The 14,779-nt window shown below is 57.3% G+C and overlaps 5 protein-coding genes across 5 annotated transcripts; 1 reads left to right on the forward strand and 4 right to left on the reverse strand.

Annotated features, from left to right (window-relative positions):
* Positions 1-3,590, reverse strand: CDEST_11859 (Putative glycoside hydrolase, family 2, immunoglobulin-like beta-sandwich, beta-mannosidase). The gene is made up of 3 exons (XM_062928015.1): positions 3,304-3,590; positions 2,592-3,153; positions 1-2,515 (listed from the first exon to the last, which is right to left on the reverse strand). Exons 2-3 carry the CDS (start codon positions 3,102-3,104, stop codon positions 467-469), a joined length of 2,562 nt encoding a protein of 853 aa, XP_062784066.1. The 5' UTR covers positions 3,105-3,153; positions 3,304-3,590; the 3' UTR covers positions 1-466.
* A 2,016-nt stretch (positions 3,591-5,606) lies between these two features.
* On the reverse strand, positions 5,607-6,873 carry CDEST_11860 (Putative small GTP-binding protein; the record flags this gene model as incomplete). The annotated part of the gene is made up of 4 exons (XM_062928016.1): positions 5,607-6,350; positions 6,442-6,571; positions 6,676-6,740; positions 6,811-6,873. 4 exons carry the CDS (start codon positions 6,871-6,873, stop codon positions 5,607-5,609), a joined length of 1,002 nt encoding a protein of 333 aa, XP_062784067.1.
* Positions 6,874-7,711: 838 nt separating this feature from the next.
* CDEST_11861 (Putative short-chain dehydrogenase/reductase SDR, NAD(P)-binding domain superfamily) lies at positions 7,712-9,305 on the forward strand. The gene is made up of 3 exons (XM_062928017.1): positions 7,712-7,823; positions 7,933-8,188; positions 8,294-9,305. Exons 1-3 carry the CDS (start codon positions 7,786-7,788, stop codon positions 8,786-8,788), a joined length of 789 nt encoding a protein of 262 aa, XP_062784068.1. The 5' UTR covers positions 7,712-7,785; the 3' UTR covers positions 8,789-9,305.
* Position 9,306: 1 nt separating this feature from the next.
* CDEST_11862 (Putative zn(2)Cys(6) fungal-type DNA-binding domain-containing protein) lies at positions 9,307-11,104 on the reverse strand. Its single transcript, XM_062928018.1, has 2 exons — positions 10,703-11,104; positions 9,307-10,603 (listed from the first exon to the last, which is right to left on the reverse strand). Exons 1-2 carry the CDS (start codon positions 10,856-10,858, stop codon positions 9,416-9,418), a joined length of 1,344 nt encoding a protein of 447 aa, XP_062784069.1. The 5' UTR covers positions 10,859-11,104; the 3' UTR covers positions 9,307-9,415.
* Positions 11,105-11,773: 669 nt separating this feature from the next.
* On the reverse strand, positions 11,774-13,786 carry CDEST_11863 (Putative D-isomer specific 2-hydroxyacid dehydrogenase, catalytic domain-containing protein). Its single transcript, XM_062928019.1, has 2 exons — positions 13,048-13,786; positions 11,774-12,917 (listed from the first exon to the last, which is right to left on the reverse strand). Exons 1-2 carry the CDS (start codon positions 13,409-13,411, stop codon positions 12,031-12,033), a joined length of 1,251 nt encoding a protein of 416 aa, XP_062784070.1. The 5' UTR covers positions 13,412-13,786; the 3' UTR covers positions 11,774-12,030.
* Between the last annotated feature and the right edge of the window lie 993 nt (positions 13,787-14,779).

A 14,779-nucleotide genomic window follows, 5' to 3' on the forward strand; every position in this document is an offset into this window, starting at 1 on the left:
GCGGTTAAAATAGGATGAGCGATGGCATGGGGGGGGTTTTGGTCGCATGAACGGGACTTTGATAATATGAAATGAGGGAGCCGCCTTGACAGTGTCATATTTTCTCGTTTTTTTCTCTCTCCCATTTTTGAGGAGTTCGTGTGTGTTTATTGGGACTGGATATAGATGACATGGGCAAAGACCGGTCCGTCTAGCTTCTCAGTTATGAATGATACCTCCTCGTAATTGTTTTGATTAATACAGTCCAGTCTCAACCTGGTCCTTTAGCTTCTGTTCTTTGTCATATTGTATCCACGTCTCGAGAGTGAACAGCATTAAACTCTTAATGCTCTTTGTTGTTCTTATATAGATCCGGGTCACGCCGAAGACTATGACGAACTTCATCCACTTTTGGATTACTCTTCATGAGAATGATAGCTTATAGCTCCCATGGTTCCACCTCTTAATCTTCAGTATCTCTGGCCGTCTAATTCAACATACCCAGGTACCTCGTCTCGAGCTTGGTCTCCTTGCTGGCCCCCTTGACACCGATCCTGACAACTTCCCCGGGCACAATGTCGATCAGGTTGTCGCTGAAGACCACGCCGTCGTCCTCGACCTCGAGCGCGACGCCCTTGACGGGCACCTCGGCGCTGATCTCCACCACATCGCCGCCCTCAGCCAGCTCCGCCTTGAGGCTCTTGGGCTTCTGCAGGTGCAGGTACTTGAGCGGCTCAGGCCAGTTGACATACCTCGCAATCTGCTTGCCGCCCTGAACTAGGTACGCCGCTACGACGGTCCTCCCCTCGTCGCCCTTTTGTCTGGCGGGCACCGCGAAGGCCGCCATCTCGGTGGACCTGTTCTCCGGCAGGACAAAGTCCTTGTCAACTGTCTCGTGGTACGTTTCCTCGCCCGTCTCGACGTCCCAAGCCTTGACGACGAGGTCGACGGTCAGGTCCTCGAGCTGCAGGTTGGACCCCCAGATCTCGATGCGCGACTCTGTGTCGATGTCGACGCGCGTGTACTTGTCGCGCGGGTGCTTGTGCTCGGTGCGCGTGATGCCGATGGAGATGGGCGCCATCTCGCGCTTGACGGTGTAGTAGGCGTGCTTGGGGCGGAGGTAGTAGTCGCAGATGGCCCACGACGTGACGGGCCAGCAGTCGTTGATCTGCCAGACGAGGGCGCCGCCGCAATACTCCCTGCCAGGGCCCTTCCACTGGCGCTTCCACAGGCGGTACGCCGACGCGAGGCACTCAGCCTGCATGAGCTGGGTGCAGTAGACGAAGTGCTCCAGCGGGTCGGGCGCGTAGCGGAAGTTCTCGACGAGGTACAGGGCGATGCGGCGCTCGTGGCCGTCGGCCTTGTTGTGGAAGTCGACGGTCGACGACTGCGGGTAGCGGTCCGGGTCGTCTTTGCCCTTGGGCAAGTAGGCGTCGATGGTCTTGACCGAGGGGAAGGCTTCCATGCCGAACTCGGAGACGAAGCGGCCGACGAGCTTGTCAAAGTTCTGGTACTTCTCCTGAGTGCCATGCCAGACGTTCCACTGGTGCAGGTCGCCAACAGTCGGATCTCTCGTGTCCTGGCCGCTCCAGGGGCTGCCAAAGTGGTAGAAGGTGTCGGGAATGAGGTCCTTGCAGGCGTCGACGAGGATCTTCTCGTAGATGTAGCGGGCGGGGAAGTCCGTCTTGAGCCAGCTCTGAGCGTCCTTGTTGGCGAGATCGTACGTCAGGTTCTCGCTCTCGGCGTACTGATAGTCCTCGTTGTTGCCGGCCCAGATGACGATGGACGGGTGGTGCCGCAGCGCCTTGACATTCTCCCGTGCCTCGCGGTCGATGGATTGCAGCAGCTCCGGCCAGGCGGGATAGTTGCCGCAGCCGAACATGAAGTCCTGCCAGACGAGGACGCCCAGCTCGTCGCAGGCGTCGTAGAAGGCCGGCTCCTCGTAGATCCCGCCGCCCCAGACGCGAACCATGAACTGGTTGCCGTCGGCCAGCAGGCGGATCCAGTCGTAGTACCTCTCCTTGCTGATGCGCGGGATGAAGTTGTCGGCGGGGATCCAGTCGCTCCCCCCGCAGAAGACGGGCACGTTGTTGACCTGGAAGAAAAAGGACGTGCCGGGTTGCTCTTTGAGGGGGCGTTGCACCAGCTCGACCTTGCGAATGCCGATCCTCTTGGACAGGCTGTCGACCTCGTTGTCGTTGGCCAGGAGAGTGGCCGTGACGGTGTAGAGGGGCTGCTCGCCGTAGCGGATGGGGTACCACAGCGCGGGGTCCTGGATCTGGAAGGTCGCCGAGGTGTCGGCATCGGCTTTGGCGTCGACCGTTTCGGAGGCGAGCGACTTGCTGTCAAGGGAGACGTCGAAGCGGACTTTGGAGGCGTTTCCCTCGGTCGTGGCATGGGCGACGACTTTGGCGCTCTTGAGGGAGTCGTCGACGGTGGTCTCAAAGTAGAGGTCGGAGAGGCGGGACTCGTAGATCTCGAGGTTGATGGGCCTCCAGGGACCGCAGGTCAGGAGCGTTGGGCCCCAGTCCCAGCCCTGTTGATAGTGTTAGCCGGGTCATGATCAGTTCAGGTCAGAGACAACAAGATGGCCAAGAAAGACGGGAGCATACCCAGTGGTATTGGGCTTTCCGCACAGCCAGCCTCGAGTTGTCGCCGTTCCAGCACCCCCACTTGTGATCGGGGTACTTCTCGACCAGCTTCCAGCCGCGCAGGTAGGCGCTGTCAAAGGTGATGACCAGCTCGTTGTCGCCTCCTTCCTTGGCGAGCACGGCTGTGACGTCGACGCGCTCCGGGGTGAACATGTTGTCCGTCTCGAGGATGGTCTTGCCGTTGAGCACGACCGTCGCAAAGGTGTCGAGCCCGTCAAAGGCCAGGACGGCCTGGGCGCCCTCGGGAATGGCCTCGGAGGCGAAGGTGGTCTTGTACAGCCATTGCTTCTCCCCGATCCACTGCACGTCGAGCTCGTTCTTGCCGATGAAGGGGTCGGGGATGATATTGTGGTGGATCAGGTCGAGGTGAACGTTGGTCGGGAACTGGCTGACGGCGAGAAGGTCGCTGTCATCCTTATCGGCCTGTCTGAACTGCCAGTTCTTGTCGATGGGGATCACGGTTCGGGACGCCATGGTTCGGGCTTGTCGGTGGTGATGATGATGATGATGGTGATGGCGATGACTGGGAGAGGTGGTGTCAGCGGCTCCAGAGCTGCGGGCGAGATCTGGATGAAGACGCATTATGTGCCCAGATGTGACTCGATTGGGATGTGTGTCGGGGGAGAACCAATTGAACAAATAAAAAAAGTGAGTTGTAGCTGTCAAGACTCACCAGGCAAGATGCGACGGGGAGAAACTCCGGTGTTGACGCCGTACGGCGAAGTCGGACGGGGGCCCGCGGAGGGTATGGCGGGGTATTATGGTATTACGGTACTCTCTGTATCTGTACCTTGGGTAGGGGAGAGCGACGGGTCGATGGAGCTATGGAGCTGTGAGGGGCCGATTTGCAGTTGCAGTGTAAGTGCGGATAAGCTAGGAGAGGGTAGGTATCTCAGACACAACAACAGTGCAAGTGAAGGTGAAGGTGAAGGCGACGGTAAAAGTGAGCGTAAGGCATGCGATAGACGTGTGAAAAGGCGAGAGGATGAGGATGTGCCTTCCTCATATATACTCATACTCATACTCACACTCACGCCATGCCTTCACTCACTCGCTACCTACTTACTCATCATCTTCTCCTTCTCTCCTACTTCCACTCTCGCTCTCACTCTCGCCCTCACGTTCACTCATGAATGTCACTCGAGCTCTCCACTTGTCCTTACCTCTCTTCTCGTGTCATTCATCCCCCCCCCCCCACACACTCTCTTTTTCTGCTGTGCCTCATCTCACCTTCCCCCCCAAAAGGCTCCTCAACGACACCCCTGACGCAGGATCAACCTGGGATGAAGAGGTCGCAGCCTCCAACGTACGTTGCCCAGTCTGAACGACGGGACGACATCCGCCGAGATGCATCTCCGTTTTCCTCCCACCCCTGATCCATATGATCCAGGGCCCTGCTGCGGCTTTGGTTTTACAAGGTTGAATCCCCCACCCCCAACACCATCTATGGATCCCCGCTGGACGCCTCTTTTCTCCAACAGGCAGGCACAGCGCAACGCTGCAAAAGTCCGGCAGCACCAATAGCAGCAGGCAGTGTTACATCCCTTGCTGGATACAGCCGGCGTCCCGATGGGCTGCATTCGGAATAAGCCCACGCACATGGCAGGGCCAGGGACGTGTTTGATCCCACTGTCTGAGCATCTGTGTACTCTGTATGGCGTATGTATGTGTTGTTCCTTGTTAGTGAGGACATGACACTTCTCTCTCTCTCTCTCTCTCTCTCTCTCTCTGCCTCTCTCTCTCTCTCTGCCTCTCTTTCAGTCTGGTAGAACCGGTCTTGCACCGTCCCAAGAGTCTGTTGCCGCCCGTTTCCGTCCCGCTGGCGTCCTCTAACCTGTCAAGATGGCAAACCGGCATCTCATCCTATTCGAAGACTCCATCCAAGGCTCCCCCTCACCCTCCCTCCTCTTCCTCCTCTCCCCAAAAGCCTCGCCTTCGGGGATATAAATCACCATTCACCACCGAGAGAGTGTGGAGAACCAACCGACTGTTCCCCAAAACAAGACTAGAAGCTCCCCCAACCCCCCCACCTGAACAACGATCCCAGTCGTCTCGGTGGGGTCCTGGCACGGAGGGAAACCTTCCGTTTTCCTCTTTGGGACTCTACGTGAGGGGGAGGGGGGACCTTAAGGGACCCGTGCTGGACACTGCATCATTCTCCGACGTCCAACCTGCCTGCCAAGTATAGCCTGACGTCGGCTTTGGTACCTAGGGCTTTGTCTAGAACCGCAGCCCATTACACGACCATACATGTGTCTAGCGTACTTGTCTTGAAAAGTCCTATTGCAACATAACAACAAATAATGAATAGCAATCCTCACTCGGCGGATCACGTCTCTCCCCCTAGTGGGCCATCCATTGGGACGGATGTATTCCCACCGATAACGACCCGGCATGCCATGGTCCAAGACTTCAGCCCGGTGGGATAATATCACCTTGATCAATCCTTCTGGAAGCCGAAGCTCCGTCCCTCTACATGCAACACATGCAACATCATGTTGGTCAGACCAAAGAAGGCCAGCATCTCCTTACACTAGAGGGCCGTATACTGAAAGGTCGTATACTGAAAGGTGTCATTAATGTATGTAGCTGTGAGAATGTGTATGTGTACGGCCGGAACGGCTCCCCCGACTTGGGATGGAGGTATCTATCCCAAACGCCAGCGCCCGCGCCCAATCTCGACCCGTGAAGCAAACCTGGCTCCTCCGATGTTGCCTTTGTCGTCGTCGTCGTCGTCGTCGCGAAACAAACCAGGCCCCGGTGGCATGCTAAACCCTGGAAGCCGCGTGCCGACCCAGACACAGGTAGGCTAGGCTACCTATCCTGTGGAAAAAAACTCCTCGCAAAACTCCGTACCCCAAGAACAATCATCGCTAGTCTCGGGCCGACAGGACCCGCGTTCTCAGGGGGAAAGGAAGACTGTTTCCCGGTCCCTCTCTTTCTTATCTTCATGCCCCTCTCCCGCCACTCACTCATCTAACAGCAGTTGCCGCCTCTGCGTCGGTTCGTCAACGTAAACACCTCCTCCCAGTCACGTAAACCCCAGTTGGCGCCGCTACGCGTGTTTCGCTTGCCCTTTCGCCTGCGCACGCCGCCCGCCTCGTCCAGAGTCGCGCCCGTCATGGAACTCTTGATGCTTGCGCCGTCGCTGGCGCCCGCATTCCACCCTCCGCCGTAGCCGTCGCCGTACTGAATGCCGCTCATCGGGTCGTCCGGATCGATGTCGCCCAGCTCGATCTTGGTCAGAATCATCCTAGCGAGCCTCGCAAAAATCTCGTCGACGTTCTCGCCGTTGAAGGCGCTCGCCTCCATCACAACGGGGATCCCCACCGTGCCCGCCCATCTGTTCGCGTCGGCGTTGCTGACCTCGCGCCCTTCCGGTGCCTCGGTGGCCTTTTGTTGCGTGCCGAGCGACGGAATACTGCTGCCGCCCGACCCCGCGGAGCCGTTTGCAAAATACGACATGGAGCCGAGGCTGCTCGGTGTTGGCGGGGGTAGGCTCGTGTCGATAAGGGGTTCGGATGCGAGGTCGAGCTTGTTTCCTACCAGGAGACAAGACAGGTTCGGCGACGCCAGGGCGCGGGCATCGTTGAGGAATGGCTGCAGTCCGCGGAAACTGCTGTGGTTTGTGACGTCGTAGACGAGAATGGCGCCGGCGGCGCCGCGGTAATAGGATCGAGAAACGGAACGGAATCGTTCGGTGCCGGCGGTATCCCAAAGCTGTCAATTCTCGTAGTCAGCATATCTTCCCTCCTTTGCTGTGACAGTAAAGCGGGCATTGTCGCCATCGTCGCCATCGTTATTATCGTACCTGCAGCTTGATCCGTTTCCGCCGGGATCCGGTGCCGACCTTGATGATTTTACTCGCAAACTCGACGCCGATTGTTTGGGACGACAATACTCTCCATTCGCTCTTGACAAAACGGTGAAGCAGACAAGACCTGTGTGGCGACGCAGTCGTTAGTTCTGTGCCCGTTATCGCCCATATGCACCAAACCGGGGCTGGTCGCGTGCCCATCTGGATGGGTATGCAGCAGTAACTCACTTGCCCGTCCCGCTCGGTCCCAGCAGAACAATCTTGGCCAAGTAGTCGTACATACTACCCAGCTCCTGCGCAGGGCGTCAGCAAAACCAAAAGTCGTCTGTCGCCGTGCGTTCGGTGTTCGAGGCGGTATCTAACCTGCTCGCCAGCGGTACCGTTGCTCTCCTCGCTCGCGGCGCTGGAGCGACGCGGTCTCGTCATCGTGGCGTGGCTATGCGGAATATGTACTGGCTGACTGAGATGCGGCGTATCTTGGTGGTGCGGTGCGGTGCAATAGGAGGCGGTGCGGTGGGTTGCGATGCGATGCGATACGATGCGGTGTGCGATCGGAAATGTCGGGCAACAGCGCAGCAGCGATAAGGACGGCGATGGATCGTGTAGTTTGTAAGCAGAGACGGGTGCGAAAGTCTGGAAAATGTCAAGAGCTGGCAGCGACGTTGAGGTCGCAGCGATTAGAGAGCAAAAGAAAGAGAAAAAAAGGGCGTGTGTTTTGAGGTGAGCAAGGGATGTTGTGACGTGCTTCGCCGCGGTGCGGTTTGACGGGGGAACATGCGGTGGATGTGGTATTCTTGGATTTGTGACTTGGGTCCCGACCGACAACACAATGACGGCAGACCACCACCGCCTGTCCACAAAGTACTTAGATAGGTAAATCTGGGAGACTTGGGTACTTGTTGTTTCTGCACATTTCGCGCATTCGATAAGTACTTGCTCTGGAGGCCAGAGCGCCACCTGTTTCGGTACGTATATCTTTCCGTCTGGTCCCAGAAGCACGGACATTTCCGTCGGTGGATCCAGGAGGTACGTACCTTATCTATGCTCCTACCTACCTAACCGCACCGCCAATCGCGTGGTGGCTTGGTGCTTCGTTCGAGAAAAAGAGGCTCTAGCTTCCTTCACCTTCCACTGGCCACACACCGAGATCACCGGTGCCGAGGCTCAACCCTCACCGCACTACCGAGCTTCAGTGGCGCACCCGCTGTACTTTGTACCTAAAGTAGGTGAGTGTGGGGGATTCACCCTGACACCGACTGATATCCATCAACATCACGACTCTTACACACATGTGACTGAATATTGTACTTCTTACACATACAGGCGACTCACGACATTATGAAGATTCAAGGCCGCACATTCATCATTTCAGGAGGGTAAGCGAAACATCTTCCAATCCCATCCATCCTACCCAGCTCGACCGGAACCCCGATCACATGTAAATTGCATCACTTTGCTATGATGCTGACTTCCATCCCATAACAGCGCTTCCGGCCTGGGACAGGCCTGCGTGGAAGAAATTTGCAAGAACGGAGGAAACGTCGCCATTTTGGACATGAACGAGGAGAACGGCAATGACCTGGTCTCTAAGCTGGGGTCCTCGGCCAAGTTCTTCGCCTGCGACGTGCTTGACACCGCAAGCATCGAGGCAGCGGTCCAGGGCACCGCCGCATGGGTGAAGCAGTCCGGCAAGCCCGTCGGCGGCGTCATCCCCGCCGCTGGCGTTGGGAACCCGTCAACAGTATGAACGCAACCCTCTATCCCCCCCCCCCCCCGCGGGGTTCCGGCCCAGTAACCCGGTCTGACCTTGAAGACTGGAACCAAGCGCCTAACATCATCCTCGCAGATATTGGACCGCAACGGCAACCCCTTCAGCCTCGACGACTGGGATTTCGTGCTCAACATCAACCTTCGCGGCACCATCGACCTCACCCGCCAGGCCCTCGCCCTCATGGCCAAAAATGACCCCTCGTCGCCTGACGGCGAGCGCGGCGTCGTCATCATGGTCGCCTCGTCCGCCGCCTTTGACGGCCAAAAGGGCCAGGTCGCCTACGCCGCAAGCAAGGGTGCCGTCGCCGCCATGACGCTTCCCATGACCCGCGACCTCGCCCGCTTCGGCATCCGCGTCGTCACGATCGCCCCGAGCCTGTTCGAGTCACGCATGACGGCCGTCATGTCCGACAAGGTCCGCGCCAGCCTCGAGCGCTCCATGGAGTTCCCCGTCCGCGCCGGCAAGCCCGAGGAGTTTGCCGCCCTGGCAAGACACGCCATTGAGAACGTGATGCTCAACGGAACTGTGCTGCGTCTGGATGGCGGCATGCGGATGCCGAGTAAGATGTAGTCATGTGCAGGTTTGCGCCGTGGAGCGGGCGTAACTGCTGGTCTATCCCCCGATGCTTTACGTCAACGTTGAGAGGGGATGCCGCTGCAGGGTTCGCAAGAGCTGGTTGCGCCGAAGCATGGACAGGCGGTCTGCGTGGAAACGGTCACCAGTAAGACTCGGCCAGACGACGTCCGGATGGTCTCAGTCTGCAACCCCCCCGCACCTTCATGTCTGATCAGTTGCTCATATCATTGATGCTTTTGGAGTTGTTCACTGAGTGTCATGTATCTAGGGCTGGAACTGGGTCGTTTGCATCTGTCTTCCAGACCCGAGACGTATCGACCGTCTGCTTCACCACTGAAAGTTCCGATCCAATTTCACATCGTAAAGAGTCCGCTCATTGTTTCTTCATATATCAGGAGGGACAATCAGTCGGACAGACAGGCCTAACAAACATCTTGCGGCAGTTTTTCAAAACAGTTGTAGAACTCTCTAAACGTGTGTCATATTTTCATTCGATTTGTTCTCATCATTTCAATAGGAGCAGATGACGAAACCTGAATTTGGCCTTGTACAACAGGGGCGAAAGGCCGATGGCCACAGCAGGCAATGTTAGAAGTCATTAAGCCATCCACGGGCACACTATCACAGCTGCGGCTCGTCTGCGACCCCAGCGAGACCGACCTGCTCCATTGGCCATTGGAGCAGATTCACGTATTGCGAGTCCAGCAACCTGGAAACTCCAGTCACGATCTGGAGCGGCCAGCCAGCCATGAACCAGTGGTGCTCAATCTTGCGCAGCAGGACGCCATAATATGCCAGAAGAAGTAGAGCGGCGGGATGCCCGGTCTCCAGCGAGGACACGAAGTCCTCTTCAATCAAAAAGAGCCAGGCAAAGATGATAGTGAACGTTTTCCCATCGTCGGCCACGGGTTCAGCCGAGCTCCCCCCAAAGACAAACTCGTAACGCTCTCGCAACTGCCCGAGAGCGGCATTGTGGGGTCTTTCGTCCGGGGCGAACATGTCGGCGACGAGAGTTGCCACCTCGGCCAGAGCTCGCTCCCATTGCAGCTCCTCCGTTTCCGCGACAGTGGGAGGAAAGGCGCGGTCCTCCCAGACGGACGTCCCGGCGAGCAATGCCTTGTAAGTGTCTGCCATTATTCTGTTGATGCCGACAACATCGAGGACGATCCGGACCCCCCGCATGAGCGCCCACCACGGGACCTCTCCATCCTCCGCGATGACGAGTAGGTTCCCAAGACTCGGCTCTCTAGCAAGCGAAGACAAGCATATGAGTACTGTGGCGTAGTAGAGCGCCTGCGAGTTATCCTCGTTGACCTGCGTCAGCATGGCGGTGACCTCTGGGAACGCCGCGGCGGCGTGATCGTCTGCCAGGCTGTGATAGTACGTGGCCTGGTCGGGCCGGATTCGCGTGAGATGCCTGGACGTGATGGACAGGATCATGCGCAGAACGCAGTCATGCTTGAAGCCGAGGGCAGGGACCACGTCCCGAAAGACCTGTGCGTCTCCGAGCGTCGTAGACGTGTGGCACATGTAGTAATGGAGGAGCTCGAGGCTTTGGGTGTCGAGAATGTACGGGACATGTTTGCTGCACTCGACATCGTCGACCGGTGGGAGGGGGCTTGGTCCTGCTTCTGACTCGGAGGCGGTCGGAGTGGGCAAGTCCGTGACGGCAAGCTGTCTTCTCCGTTTCCTGGGAGCGTCGATTTCCTCAAGATTCCGCGGTGTTCTTGAGCCCTCGGCGGAATCTGGATAATCGCAAGTCATCGAGAACCTTTCGCAGTTCCCACATTGTGGATGGACCTCGTCACACTGCCGGGTCGGTGTTAGCTGTATGGCCAGGACGTCGAAGGGCGGACGATAGATCGACTTCAACAATGTCTCTACCTGTTCAGGCTCGATCCAGCTTACCTTGACCTTTCTCCTCTTGCAGTTATGGCACCCATTCCTCGACTTCTTGTGTGAACGCCTCTTCTTACGACACGAGCCGCAGCAACATCCTCCGCGGCGGGAAACGGGTATCGTGGAGGTGGCATCCGAGCATTCGTCCTGTCGTTCGTCCGCCATCTTTCTGCTGTGATTCTTACACCTCCTTCGCTTTGTGTACGTTGACTGTGTTATGGAAGTATCGTTGACTCGTAATGGTCGTTTCACGGAACCTTTCTGTCGCGTTCTGAGGGTTGCCGTCGCTGCTCACGGCTGAACCTACCCAGCATGATGTGTTGGCGCGGGGATCTTCAAGTCTGAGAGCGGGACTTCGAGGCCAGCAACAACTTTGAGAGAAAGTCATTTTCTCGGCAGGGGTGAAGAGGGCACAACCTGGTTTTGAACGGATCGATGCCGACTTGACTTGGGGAGGGTCGCCGGAGTACTTGGTCGAGTTTTCGTATAGAATACGAAAATTAGTCCGCTGAGACGCTCATTGGAGGACCCCGGTCTCAGATCTGGGGGACCATTCTCCACCACTATAGGAGGACAGCTTGTGACGGAGCACCACGGATTCGCCGTTATTGTTTTGGAGAGGTGTACAAGCGATTACTCAAGACCCGTCGAGGCCTTCACTGAAAACAGTTCGGGCTCGCAGTTGGCCACCTGAGGTGCAAGTCGTGCCTGTGTTTATGATTAGAACGGCTCCCGATGTCGAATTCATGAGGAAGCTGGCATTTGTCGGCGGGACCTGACCACCAAACCAAGACGGCGGCCCGGAGTGACTTCGGCTTCAGTCTGGGTTTGCAATAATTGTGTGGTTAATGTCAAGGTGACTGACGCCCTTTTTCTGGAGCAAAATAACATGAGAGATTGTGGGCCTAAGGGGATCGTTCACCACCGTTTTAGGATCGTCACGCATACACTGAGGGGCAAGTTTTCTTCAAGCCGACAGACAGGTCGAAGAAAGGTTGGACCCGTTTTGACAAACTGTCCATCTTCACTGATTTTGACAATCACTCGCTCTTAGTTTGACGTGGCCTGAAGGTTGTCCACATGCCCCCCTTGGTCTAGCCAACCTCTCTTACAGACTTGGTCGGAGCCTAGTAGCGTGCAATTGTAGTCCTTGATGCAGGATTTTCTGTGCTCAGATGAGAAGGGGAGACAATTAACACATCCAAGAGCCTTGTCTTGGTCCAACATTGTTTACGCCCTAAGCGACGCATTGTCATAGTGCTCGAACTTAAGAACCATTTCATCATTCTCATAAACTTCAGTGCCCTGCGCTCATTGCCCTCCTTGCCGGTACCATCTCACGCAAGTACGTTGACTAGAACGTCGCCCGACTGCCACCTCTTGATGTTTTCCGCCTGCTGTTCATACCAAGAGTTCAGCGTCTTCTCCTCGACGTACCCCATGTGAGGCGTCAGCAGCACCCTGCTGCGTCCGTCCCGCCCCCAACTGACCGTCCGCCACTCGCTGTCCAGAGGCAGCGGCTCGAGGTCGAAGACGTCCAGGGCGCAGCCCCGGATGCCGCCCTTCTTCAGCAGGTCCAGCAGGTCCCTCTCCACGACCAGCGGTCCGCGGGACGTGTTGACGAAGAGCGCCGACCTCTTCATCTTGGAGAGGTCGTCGGCCGTGATCATCCCGCGGGAGCGGTCGGACAGCACGACGTGGACGCTCAGGACGTCGGCGGCGGCGAAGAGCTCCTCGCGGCTCACGACCTTGAACGTCTTGTCGCCGTCGGGCCCCTCGACGGGCAGGCCCTCGGCTTTTGCCTTTTCGTCGGCGGCCTCCTGGGTGAGGTTCGGGCTCCAGGCGATGATGCGCATGCCAAAGGCCAGGTTCATGATCTTGGCCGTCGACACGCCGAGGCGGCCGAGCCCGAGGACGCCGAACGTCTTGCCCGTCAGGCCGACGGCCAGGTCGGTCTGCCAGAGGCCCGACTTGACGGCGAGGTCGTCGGCGGCGATGTTGCGCGCCAGCGAGAGGACGAGCGTGACGCAGTGCTCGGTCGTGCTGTTCGTGCCGACCTGCTTGCCCGTCGACTTGTCCGCGGTGCCCGCGACGGGGATGCCGCGCTCCTTGAAGGCTGGGAGGTCGAGGCTGTTGTTCCGCAGGCCGGTGGAGAGGAGGAGCTTGAGGTTCGGCAGCCTCTCGATGAGGCTCCGGGGGAATGGGGTGCGTTCCCTCATGGTGCCTTGTGCCTGCGTGATTAGTCTACACATACATGTGCGAATACCCTGAACGCCGACTGGCGCGGGACGTTTGCTCGCCGAGAGCGTGACCCGTTGCAGCAGGGCTGGAGGAGAGGAACGGGGTGTAGTTACAAATGACATCGAAGGGCTCCAGCCTCGAGACCAAGGCATCCTTGGCATACTCAGGGGTCTCGGAGTGGTTGTAGGGCAGCAGGGTGTCCTTGAAGGTGGTGACATTGAAGAGCGACTTGTCCAGCTTGTTGAAGTGGGGTTCCGAGGTACCCTGGTAGTCGTCGAGGACGGCCACCTTGAGCTGGGTGACTTGGACCATGGTTGCAAAGAGACTCGATCCGACGGGTGGCAGTTTACGGGGGCCGGCGTCGATGGGCGGTGGTGGTATGGCGAGCGAGGAGGCGAGGGGTTGGAGCGGTGACTGGCGTGGTGAGGTTGTCAGGCGATGGAAACGAAGTCGGGTGGAAGAGCGAAATGGTCTCATACCAGAACAGAGCTGTGATCAAGAGTTGATTGTGGATAGAGGATGAGTTTCAACGGCGAAGGTATCTGTAGGGTGGTTCGGGTTGGTGACAAGAGCCGGCTCCGTTACCGGCCGGTAACTCAGTTCGGCATCTCCAACTCGGCTCGGCGGGGCGGATCGAATCGGCAAGCTAGGGTGATGCGTATGCAGCCTTGTTGGCGCTTGATGATGCCGACAGCTTTGAGTAGTGCAAGGTACGATTTTGGTCAGGGAGAACGAAGCAAGGTTCTGAAAGGAGGCAAGTCCAGTATCAAGTATCAAGCATTCAAGCATAAGTATCCCAATTCGGTTGAAGGGGACTATTCCTCAGCTCTCGGTACAGTTCGTAAGCCAGTTTGTCCAGTACGGCAGCTGAGGGGACAATGACCAATTGCATAGCTCCCATCTTCCACAGGCAAATGAGGGGAAACTGGAAGAGACCGAACCGGTCCTGACAGCCCCGAAACAGCCAAGTAACCGGTTTCGCGCACGACACTACGTTGTCTCTTGACGTGACTGGCCCGGGGCCGGAGCTGTTCCGTCTTGTCTCTCGGCACCGAGTTTTGTCGCGCGCTCGTCGTTATTCCATCCCATGCGGTGCGAACGCGAACCGCCACCATCAACCAGGGGGAGCAAGTGGGTTTTTCGGTTCGTGTGTGGCGGTTTTTCAGTTCCGTGTTCCGGGGAATGAACGACACGGTATTGTCATTGAATCAAGTTATCTAATCACGTCAAGTCATGGCCTTTCTGGACCATATCTAACTCTCCTATCTCGAGTGCTTACGTACAGTTTGTCACCCTTGATCCGTTCATTATCCTGGAAGAGCCAACGGCGCGCCCCCCTCCCCCCCCCCCCCATTTCTCCAGTTCTCTGGGTCTCCGAGACCAGACCACAGTCCACTCCGTGCTCTCTCTCTCCCCATCCCCATATCACCGACTAGGGATTACAGATTCTGACACTAGACTGACTAGCCATGGGCTTATCCCTGGAGCCCGACTAGCGTTGAGATGGAGATTGTCCGGAGGCTTGTGGAGTTGACACTCAACAAAGCCGGGGCGACTGGCTGGCCCCCTCGAGTGAGATGAATGTCAACAAGGTCAATTTTCACGTTTTTTTCCCTCCTTCGACTCTTCTTTTTTTATTATTCTCGGTCCATTACGAATGACGCCATCGCCCTAGTCTTGTACCATCTGGGAAATGTTTGCAGAGATATTTTGGCAGCTTCGGTCGCCCCGTCCCGCCGGCCACCGAGGTCAATGTTCACCGGGCGGAACCGTCCAACCCCGTCCACACACACACTCATCTCATCTCGTCTGTCTTCTTCCCTTTGCGTGTCGTCTGCCATTGGG

The sequence above is a fragment of the Colletotrichum destructivum genome, chromosome 8 (genome assembly GCF_034447905.1).
Source record: "Colletotrichum destructivum chromosome 8, complete sequence".
Classification (NCBI taxonomy): Eukaryota; Fungi; Ascomycota; class Sordariomycetes; order Glomerellales; family Glomerellaceae; genus Colletotrichum; species Colletotrichum destructivum.